General features: G+C 30.6%; 2 protein-coding genes across 4 annotated transcripts in view; both read left to right on the top strand.

Annotated features, from left to right (window-relative positions):
- Positions 1 to 5,359, top strand: part of LOC136062722 (uncharacterized) — a 40,010-nt gene extending 34,651 nt beyond the window's left edge. For 2 of the 3 annotated variants that reach the window (XM_065762161.1, XM_065762160.1), the window contains 2 exons: positions 4,285 to 4,383; positions 4,886 to 5,358. In XM_065762161.1, the coding sequence (XP_065618233.1) occupies positions 4,285 to 4,383; positions 4,886 to 5,322 (536 nt within the window). In that variant the 3' untranslated portion in view covers positions 5,323 to 5,358. Of the gene's footprint in view, positions 1 to 4,284; positions 4,384 to 4,885 lie in introns of all 3 variants that reach the window. The other variant, XM_065762162.1, reaches the window with a different exon arrangement.
- A 1,587-nt stretch (positions 5,360 to 6,946) lies between these two features.
- Positions 6,947 to 9,892, top strand: LOC111999150 (ankyrin repeat-containing protein ITN1). Its single transcript, XM_024031269.2, has 2 exons — positions 6,947 to 7,308; positions 9,115 to 9,892. The coding sequence occupies exons 1-2, from the start codon at positions 7,231 to 7,233 to the stop codon at positions 9,721 to 9,723; spliced, it is 687 nt and encodes a 228-aa protein (XP_023887037.1). The 5' UTR covers positions 6,947 to 7,230; the 3' UTR covers positions 9,724 to 9,892.
- The last annotated feature ends 725 nt before the right edge of the window (positions 9,893 to 10,617 follow it).

Here is a 10,617-nt window from a genome sequence, read left to right as displayed (position 1 = left end):
TATTAATTTTATATGGGTGAAAGATTCTTGACTTTGTAAATCAAAAAATAATTTGAATTGTTACATAGAATAAATTCCTAAAAATTAATATTAGAATACATCCCAAATATGTTATTATGATGTGTATGCATTTTTTGGTTGGCTAAAATCAACACTTGTGAAACTTTTTTTGGTTATGCTTGCGCCCCCCCCCCCCCCCCCCCCACAGGTTTAAATCCTGGTTCTGTCCCTAGAGTTATCAAAAGTACTTTAATGAATCAATTTGACCTTTATACTATGTTTGGAAGTTTGGAGGGAGAGGAGAGTAGAGGATAAGGAAGGGAAGGAGAGGAAGAGGAATGGTTACCCTTTCACATTGTTTGGATGTTTTAAATCCCTCCCCTATGTGAATGTTTTAAAAATGAAATAGGAAGAAGATAGTGGAGGAGAACTTAAGAGAAAAATTGGCATTTCAATTTTTTTTTAATCCCTTATGTACTCCCTTCCCTTGCCAAACCTCTCTAATTTGGGAGAAATAAAATGTGGGTTAGGAGGGGTAAACACCCCAAGTAAGTTTCATTAAACTATATCCCTCTCATTTACTCAACTCTCTCTCCTCTCCCTCCATTCAAACAAACTGTTAAGGAGCTTTTTCTTTTATATATAAGCATAAACAAAGTATATCACAAATATGTTGTTTGTAGCCTTAAAAAATATAATTGAGATAACTATGCTATTAGTAACTAATTTGTAATCTAAAAATTTTTAGATTACAAATTAGTTACTAATTTTCAGATTACAAATTAGTTACTAATAGCGTAGCAACTAATTTGTATAACTAATCAGTATTATTTAAATAATACTACAAATAATAATAATTTGTAATCTCATGCATAAATTGCTCCATTTTTAAAGAAATACGAAGGTGGTTTGCTTACCTATTTACATACTTACTTTTTCATTCTTGACAAAGTTTTTTTTTTTTTTTTAATTGTGATATAATCAATTTTTTTTTTAAATATTCAATATTTATAAATTAACATAAAAATTTAGTTAGTATGAACATATATTGAAAATCATAGTTATAGTACTTTAGAATATGGTAAACTTCTCATTGATGTTTATACTTGAGTTAGTAGTAAGTTTGGTAGGAGATTCTGTATTAGTTTCAATTAATTTGAAGTAGTTATATTAGTTTCAAATTAATTTGATGTAGTTTTGAACGGGCTTTAACTAGATTCAAATCAGTCGGAAGTAGGTTTAAATGGGATGAAATTATTTAAATATACTAGAAATTGCAAAAAGTTAGAGTGGATAGTAAATATAATTTGGGTATCTAACATAAGAGTGGATTAGCATTTTTTTTTTTTTTTTTTGAGCTTCTACTTTAATTGAATATCAAGCTTGTAAAAATTGTATATGCATAAATGCATTTAAGAATAATCACAAGTAGATACATATGAAACTTTCTATCTAAATCTAACACAACTAATATTTGTTTTTTAAATTTATTGTTGATCCTTAAATAATCATCTAAGGATATTATACGATAGAGTATGTTAGTTGGTCATTCTTGATTACCCTATTATGGTAAGAAATAATAAGGTAGTTTACTTTTTACTTCTTAATTTAATTCATATTAGTGTGTTATACAATTTTGTTCAATCGCAAAAATATTATTAAAAAAACCATTAGTTTTTTTTTTTTTTGAACATTATATATATATATATATATATTAGAATCAATAGTTTAGAGTGGGAGGATTTAAACCCTAAATGTCTTCATTGAAAATACAAGAAGTACCAACCAGTTGAGTTTATAAGATTCTTGAAGATTTGAAATAAACTTAAGTGTGCTTGAGATAGTTCAAAATGGACTTGAATTAGTTGTAAAGTTTATATTTTTAGTTGGCAACCATGAACAAATCTAACATTTTAGAACTTAGTTTGTCTAGTTGATAGTGTTGAAAATTATTTTATGGAACAAGACAAATGAAGACTCAAGAAATCATAAAGGTGGACTATTGAAGACTGCAGGCTTGACTAATCAAGACCCACTTATCGCGACTGATTGAGATTCGTGTAGATGTGGATCTGGTTTTCACTTAGTTGTTGATCTAGGGTTTTGATGATCTTAATTTTCATCGGTTCCACCGACTAGACTCTTAGAGTGACATCACTTCAATTTTTTCCCACACTTGTCTACCTTATGCACTGTTTGAATAAATAGGTCTGAAGATACCTGCGAAGACCAAACTTCTTCTACAGTGTTTGCACACCCTGTGTCAAAGAGCCACATCTCCTCAAAACGAAATGGTTTTTGGAATCTGGAAGGTTCCATACTAGCCGCCACTATCCAGATAGGGCTGTGATCCGAAGAGTCAGAGTGCAAGTGAGGTACCCTAGTCCCACCGAAATTCATGAGCCAATCATTATTGGCAAGCCCTCAGTCTAGTCGTTCCAAAATTGAGTGTCCATCAGCAAAGTGCTTCTGCCAAGTGAATTTCCACCAACAAACCCAAGATGTAAGAAACCACATTCATCAATTATATTCCAAAAGAGTTGCATTTGGTTTTGGTTTTTGTTTGCCCCACCAAGTTTCTCTGAATGACTGACCAACTCAATGAAATTACCAGAGCACAGCCAAGGGAGAGGCATACGATTATTTAAATCACATAATAAACTCCAAGATTCATGCCTCAAGTGTGTAATTAGTTCCGCGTAAAAACCAATAAATCTCCATGCATCATCGTTCTCTATATTCACTGCAGCCCACCACCCCTGTTATTTCTTGGAACAAAAAACATATTATCAAAATCCAAAGTTTTATTTTATTTTATTTTTTATTTTTCTAGCTTTGCTTCATTTGCCCATGTCTTGGCAACGAACACGGCGAAAGGATCTTTTACCTAGACTAATTCACCAAGCTCTTTTCTCCATTCATAGGTTCTCAGGCCCACAACAGTTCCAAACTAGGCAATTCATTGTGTCTGACGGGGCTGATTATCAACCTCCACCAATTCCAAAAAGGTCCTGCCATCCCCCTTAGAAACTTGTATTTTTTTACTAGGCAACTTTGGCTGATCTTCATCCATTTTGTCTCCCACTCGTTTCCCTAACACAGTAGCATGCTAGTAAAATCATTTGAGTTACTTTTTTGAGCCATTTTTTTCCATTTGCGTGGAATGAAATTCCCATCCAAGAGAGTAAGTGTGTTAGACTTAGAAGGAATACTACGATTAGGATTCTCTGGGTTAACCTCATTAATGCTACTTGAATTTTCTCCATCAAAAGAATTAGCCAAATGGGGAATAGATCTTGAAGATAACTCACCAGGTAAGGAAAGCCGTGGGGAGTCAAATTTCTGTAAGCTCGAATCAATCTCTTCTATTTGAATTTCGAAAGTGTCCTTCATGGGGGGAGGGGGGAAGGGGGGAATCCATAGACTTAGGGATATTTGAAATATCTTTAGGTTGGAAAATATTCTCTTTATGGGAAATATGCAGGATATCCCTTTTCCACTGCTATTATCATATTTGTAACTTGGGAAAAGTTAGAGCTTAATGCACCACCGTGAGCACTAGAAGGGCCGCCAGTGGGAGGAGGTGGGCAGCTTGTGCCACCCCGAGACCTTGCACTCGACTTCTCTTTCTTCTCCTTCTTCATAGCTTCGTAGTAACCAGGTACTATGACCACATTTTTCCTAGACATGGATTTGAAGGTGCTCAGATCCATGGCCCATACTCGGGGTTCTCTGAGGAAAGAGTTTCATTGCTCTCTATCCAAAGATCAGTCTTTATCGTTGTGGTTTAAGCACCCACACTAGTAGCAAATATTAGGCAAGCGTTTGTATTTAAAAGAGACCCAATGCTCGGACCTTTCCTCCAGAGAGATTAAATAATAAGTATTAACAAATGAAATTTCAAAGAAAATGTGTTTAAAAAAATCATATGAAATTAAATTATTTTTGATAAACTCATATGAAATTAAATTAGTTTGTTTGATGTTTGATTAGCATAATTTATTCAAAATTTATTTAATATTCATTTGTCTACATCTAGTGCAACAATGAGTTTTGATTGTTTTCAACTAACATATAACAATTCAGCACTAGTTATAACTCCAAAATTTAAAACCTAATAAAAATAAATATTATATTTTTAACATAAATGAACGTGAGCTTCTAAAAAATTATTTAATAATATTAGAAAATTTTAAAAAATGAAGTCTTCCAATTTTATTTTTCTTCATCATCGTTTTTTCTTTTTCTTTTTACATGAGATTAATTGGCCACTTCTGCTGCAAGTTATATGCATTCCACCAGCTCATAACACCAACCAAATTCCTATAAGCGTCCGAAAATCAAAGATGGAAAAATGCAATCAAGCAAGAAATATCAAATCAGGTAAATTGTTGTTAATATTCCTTTTTTTTTTCTTTTTTGTTCAATAGGAAATTTGGTCCGTCCCAATAAAAATAATATTTTGGAAATCTTTAATTTTTCTCACCTAATAAATAGTAAAAGCCTTATTGTTTGTTCGTTTAGATCCTTTAAACCAAATTGTTTAACCTAATTAATTAATCAAATTGATTATTAAGTTTATTATTCAGATCTAGTTTAAACAAGCATATATCATATCATGCATAAAAGTGAAAAGTAAATAACACCATGATATGATCACCTATAAAAACATATGAAACAAACCGTTTCAAGGTAATAATCTAGGAAGAATTTGACTTATCTATTCTCAAGGTAAAGTAAATCCACTATAAGAGAATCGAAGTTTTGTCCACTAGTCAATTAATTTCATATCTTACTCATTGATCATTGTGGTCACCTTCTTTTTCTTCATTTTTTTTTTCTCTCTCAATTAGTTGACTAAACATTGTTTTGATTATTGACTCAGAAATTGATCAAATATATGAATTGAAGCTTCTTCACCACCAATCCAAAAAACTTTTACTTCGTATGTGCGAAGTATTACCGGGTTTGAATTATCAACAACTAGAAAATGGTAAGGTTTTTGAAGCCATGATCAAAGCTGTCAAGCAAGGGAAAGTTGAGTTTGTTACCGAAATGCTGAAAGCATGTCCTAACCTTGTATTTTGTTATGAAAAGTCCACGGAACGAGACTTATTTAAGTTGGCCGTTCTTTATCGTCAAGGTGAAGTATTAAGCCTCCTATGCAGATATCCTGCAAAGAACCCAAAATTTGCTTCAGTAGATCGCGATAAAAATACCATATTACATATAGCAGCGATGTTCGAACCTTCCGCTAGACGTAATACGGTTCCAGGAGCAGCTTTTCTTATGCAGAGAGAAGTACAATGGTATAAGGTATAATATGTATCCCTCACTTTATTTATTTATATATTTTTAATATAATTTCAATGATGAGTTGTTTTCAGTTCTCTTATGATTAATTATCTTCCACTCTTTGGAAACTCAATTCTAAACTACAATGTGAGAATGCGTGAGTGAATAGGTGACTAAAGATCCACGTAAATGTCAGAATGTGCGAGGATAACTACGACTTCAATATCCTACCAATAAGATAAAGAAAATGAACAGAAATAAGATAATTAAAAAAGGGGAAAAATCATAAACTGACAAATATTAAATGGAAGTGAAATGAAATAGAGTAAAAGGTTGGGTGGTTTTATATTCTGATTCCTACATATATATATATATATATATATATATATATTAGCATTAGGAAGTCGAGCGGGGAGCTTGTAGTCCTTCTGTAAGAACTTCAATTCTTTCATAGTGAATTCTGTTATGCCTTGAGGATCGGTGGGTCAAATCCTCCCCAGGTTTTTACCGAGTGGTTTCCTGGGTGATCATATCTTGTGTTATTTATTATTCCGCTGCTTTATATCTTGATATGATTATTTGATTGCTTTAACCTAGAATTGCATAATTTGACTAAGTAACAACTTGGCTAATTAATCTAGGCTACGCAATCTGTGTGTTTAAGGGGTCTAAATTTCCAACAATAATTTATTCAAAATTTATTTAATATTCATTTGTCTACATCTAGTGCAACAATGAGTTTTGATTGTTTTCAACTAACATATAACAATTCAGCACTAGTTATAACTCTAAAATTTAAAACCTAATAAAAATAAATATTATATTTTTAACATAAATGAACGTGAGCTTCTAAAAAATTATTTAATAATATTAGAAAATTTTAAAAAATGAAGTCTTCCAATTTTATTTTTCTTCATCATCGTTTTTTCTTTTTCTTTTTACATGAGATTGATTGGCCACTTCTACTGCAAGGTATATGCATTCCACCAGCTCATGACACCAACCAAATTCCTATAAGCGTTCGAAAATCAGAGATGGAAAAATGCGATCAAGCAAGAAATATCAAATCAGGTAAATTGTTGTTAATATTCTTTTTTTTTTTTTCCTTTTTTGTTCAATAGGAAATTTGGTCCGTCACAATAAAAATAATATTTTGGAAATCTTTAATTTTTCTCACCTAATAAATAGTAAAAGCCTTATTGTTTGTTCGTTTAGGCCCCTTAAACCAAATTATTTAACCTAATTAATTAACCAAGTTGATTATTAAGTTTATTATTTAGATCTAGTTTAAACAAGCATATATCATATCATGCATAAAAGTGAAAAGTAAAGAATACCATGATATGATCACCCATAAAAACCTATGAAACAAATCGTTTCAAAGTAATAATTCAGGAATGATTTGACCTATCTATTCTCAAGGTAAAGTAAATTCACTATAAGAGAATCGAAGTTTTGTCCACTAGTCAATTAATTTCATATCTTACTCATTGATCATTGTGGTCACCTTCTTTTTCTTCATTTTTTTTTCTCTCTCAATTAGTTGACTAAACATTGTTTTGATTATTGACTCAGAAATCAATCAAATATATGAATTGAAGCTTCTTCACCACCAATCCAAAAAACTTTTACTTCGTATGTGCGAAGTATTACCGGGTTTGAATTTTCAACAACTAGAAAATGGTAAGGTTATTGAAGCCATGATCAAAGCTGTCAAGCAAGGGAAAGTTGAGTTTGTTACCGAAATGCTGAAAGCATGTCCTGGCCTTGTATTTTGTTATGAAAAGTCCACGGAACGAGACTTATTTAAGTTGGCCGTTCTTTATCGTCAAGGTGAAGTATTAAGCCTCCTATGCAGATATCCTGCAAAGAACCCAAAATTTGCTTCAGTAGATCGCGATAAAAATACCATATTACATATAGCAGCGATGTGCGATGTTCGAACCTTCCGCTAGACGTAATACGGTTCCAGGAGCAGCTTTTCTTATGCAGAGAGAAGTACAATGGTATAAGGTATAATATATATCCCTCACTTTATTTATTTATATATTTTTAATATAATTTCAATGATGAGTTGTTTTTAGTTCTCTTATGATTAATTATCTTCCACTCTTTGGAAACTCAATTCTAAACTACAATGTGAGAATGCGTGAGTGAATAAGTGACTAAGGATCCACGTAAATGTCAGAATGTGCGAGGATAACTACGACTTCAATATCCTACCAATAAGATAAAGAAAATGAACAGAAATAAGATAATTAAAAAGGGGAAAAATCATAAACTGACAAATACGAAATGGAAGTGAAATGAAATAGAGTAAAAGGTTGGGTGGTTTTATATTCTGATTCCTATATATATATATATATAAGTCATTAAATTGTTAAATTAAAATGAAAGTATAATTTAATGTACAGAATATAATAAGTGATTATCTTTTATAATATTTAAACTATCTATAACAATGTTTTTATTGATTTGATATGTTAACTCTTGTTTTCTATATAATTTTAAAATTTTTGAACATTGTATATATAAGTTAGTTATTAATCTTTTATAAATTTGATATTTTGCAAGCAAGGAGATATTATGTGTTTTTATTAATTCAATTGTGAATTTATCAAAAAAATAATTAAATTTTTTTTATTAAAGTGCGTAACAAGTAATTAACAAGAGTTCCACTCCATTAAGTTTTAAAGATACAATCTATTTAATAGAATCAACTAATATAAATTAGATGAAGTTATATAAAAAGGTGTACAATTTATACCTTATTTCATATTATTAGGTCTTGAATTTATAAAATTGTTTCGATTTAAGGTTTTTGTCCATCTCTATTATCTTGGACAGCAAGATAATAGATTAAAACATAAAACAAGTTATTAAACTCTACATTTCGCTTATGATTTGTTCATAAGTCAATTTTGCAATTATTGATCAATAGAATGCTTAGAGAGAAAACTATGTAGAGAGAGAGAGAGAGAGAGAGAGTCAAAACATCAAAATTGATTCCTTAGTAAAATACAAATTTTATAAATGGCTTCTTTTTTTTTTTTTTTTTGGTACTCTATTAGTGTCCAAAATAACATATATGAATTCAAGCTTCAAATTTAAATGATTTCACAAGTTTATGACTTTAATTAACAAAATTAAAAACTTGGGACCTAATCTTAGTAAGTGTGTAAACTCTAGTCCTTTTTATGTAATTTCACCTATGAATTACAATAGATAAAACTTATAGAGTGCCATATTATAGTTTATCCTGTATACTAGGCCTCTCTCTCTCCAAAAAGTTTATATAAAAATTCCTAGATAATAGGCCAAAGAGGCCTAGGAGCCCAAGGCCAAGTCGTAACCGTCATGATTCAAAGTATCACTACACTTTATTATCCTTATATTACAATGTTCTACCTGTATATACTTGCATATCTAGGTATTTTTTGTATAAAAGAGAAAAGTATTCTTCCACACTCATTCACATCCACTATTTTATAGGTATATCCATAATTGATGTAAAAATGTCCACATTTTAACATATAAAAGTTGATGTAAAAAAAAAAAAAAAAGTGAAATAGCGCATGTGTGAAAATCAAAAGCCATATAAAAGTAACCCTTATACTATACACACAACTCAACATGCTAACTTTCTGGCATTCAATCTTTCTCACTTTTTAATCCTATAAACTTTTCATTTACAATAGATAGAATTATTCTTAAAAAATGGAAAAGATGCAAAGTTACAAAGTATTTAATATATATATATATATATATATTTTATATCTTAAGTAATAGTCTTTATGAGGTTTTGTTTAATAAACGCAGGAGCTGGAGAGCATTGTCCGTCCTTCCATTTTAGAAAATACAAACAAAAATGTTAAAAGACCTCAAGAATTGTTTACAGAAAGCCATAAAGAGTTGGTGAAAGAAGGAGAAAAATGGATGAAGGGGACAGCATCTTCTTGTACAGTGGTAGCTGCTCTGATTGTTACCATTATGTTTGCTGCAGCCATTACTGTTCCAGGTGGCAACAAACAAGATTTAGGCTTGCCAACCTTCTTAAATGAGAAGGTTTTTATGGTCTTTATAATATCTGATGCTTTGTCTCTGCTTTCTGCCTCAACTTCATTGTTGATGTTTCTTGGCATCCTCACATCACGTTATGCAGAGGAAGATTTCCTTAAGTCCTTACCCAAGAAGATGATAGTAGGCCTTTCCACCCTTATCTTCTCCATAGCAGCCATGATGATAACCTTTTGTGCTTCTCTTTTCATTATTCTACCAGGAAAATCATGGGTGGTCATTCTTGTCATTTGTCTTGCTAGTGTTCCAGTTATCCTATTCACATGGATGCAATTTCACCTTCTTATAGACATGGTCATTTCAACATATGGATCAAGGATCATAAACAAGGAAGCAAAGTATGGGTCGTAAGTTATTTGTGGTGCAGGGTGATGTTAGAAATTATTATTTTTACTTTGTCTCAAAAGATAACTGATGAACTTTCCTCTTGTGTTGGATATCACCTTTTTTTATTTTTATTTTTATTTTTTCACTTTAAACCCTTTTATTTAAATCAAATAAATCATAACTCCATTATATATTTTCACTCTTTATATTATCGACTCATTTTCTAATTTAGTTATTTATTTTGAGCAAGGATAGTATGATTCCTAATCTGTTAAGTCTCATTCGTGATAATTCAAATGTAGATCTTTACCTTTTGAAGCAAAGGTAGTCTAATTAAGAGACAAAAGTATCATTATCCATCACTAGATAATAAGAAAATAATTGATAATATAAAGGACAAGCTATCATATACTATATTAATTCATGTATGAATTCAAAGTTATGTTGACATTCAGCAATTTATTCTGTGTATAAAAATTGAAGAAAGTAATTTTTTTTTTAAACGAGGATATTCATATTTCTTTGAGTATCTGATTATTTTCTCGAGAATATGCAATCCCCTTGCTTCACACACACTAGGTTATTACAGGAAAGAATCCATGAAGATAATCCCAAGATATTGGTAAGAGGTTTCGAATCTAGTATCTCATAAGAGATTCATAGTCCCCTATTCTTTATATGGATTGCTTATATGACTAATGGAGGGCCTATACACCTTCTTCTTCTTCTTTTTTTATTTTTTATTTTTTATTTTTTATTTTTTTTATGAGTAAAAATATGCATGTGTTTCCTAAATTTTGGTTTAGATTCTATTTTAATCCATGAAATTTATTTATTTTTTCTTATAATGCTCATAAAATATATATAACAGATATACCTTTTTTTTTTTTTTTTTAACAAAAAGAAAGGAAATACCTA

The sequence above is a fragment of the Quercus suber genome, unplaced genomic scaffold (assembly GCF_002906115.3).
Source record: "Quercus suber isolate HL8 unplaced genomic scaffold, Cork oak 2.0 scaffold_444, whole genome shotgun sequence".
Taxonomy (NCBI): domain Eukaryota; kingdom Viridiplantae; phylum Streptophyta; class Magnoliopsida; order Fagales; family Fagaceae; genus Quercus; species Quercus suber.
The sequence above is the reverse complement of the archived record's forward strand: the minus strand, read 5'-3'. Positions and strand labels throughout refer to the sequence as shown.

Excerpts from the sequence above, each read along its gene's own strand:
- LOC111999150 (XM_024031269.2), top strand. The coding sequence starts at position 7,231 with ATGTTCGAACCTTCCGCTAGACGTAATACGGTTCCAGGAGCAGCTTTT. Across the intron at positions 7,309-9,114 it reads GAGAAGTACAATGGTATAAG|GAGCTGGAGAGCATTGTCCG; the intron begins GTATAATATATA and ends TAATAAACGCAG.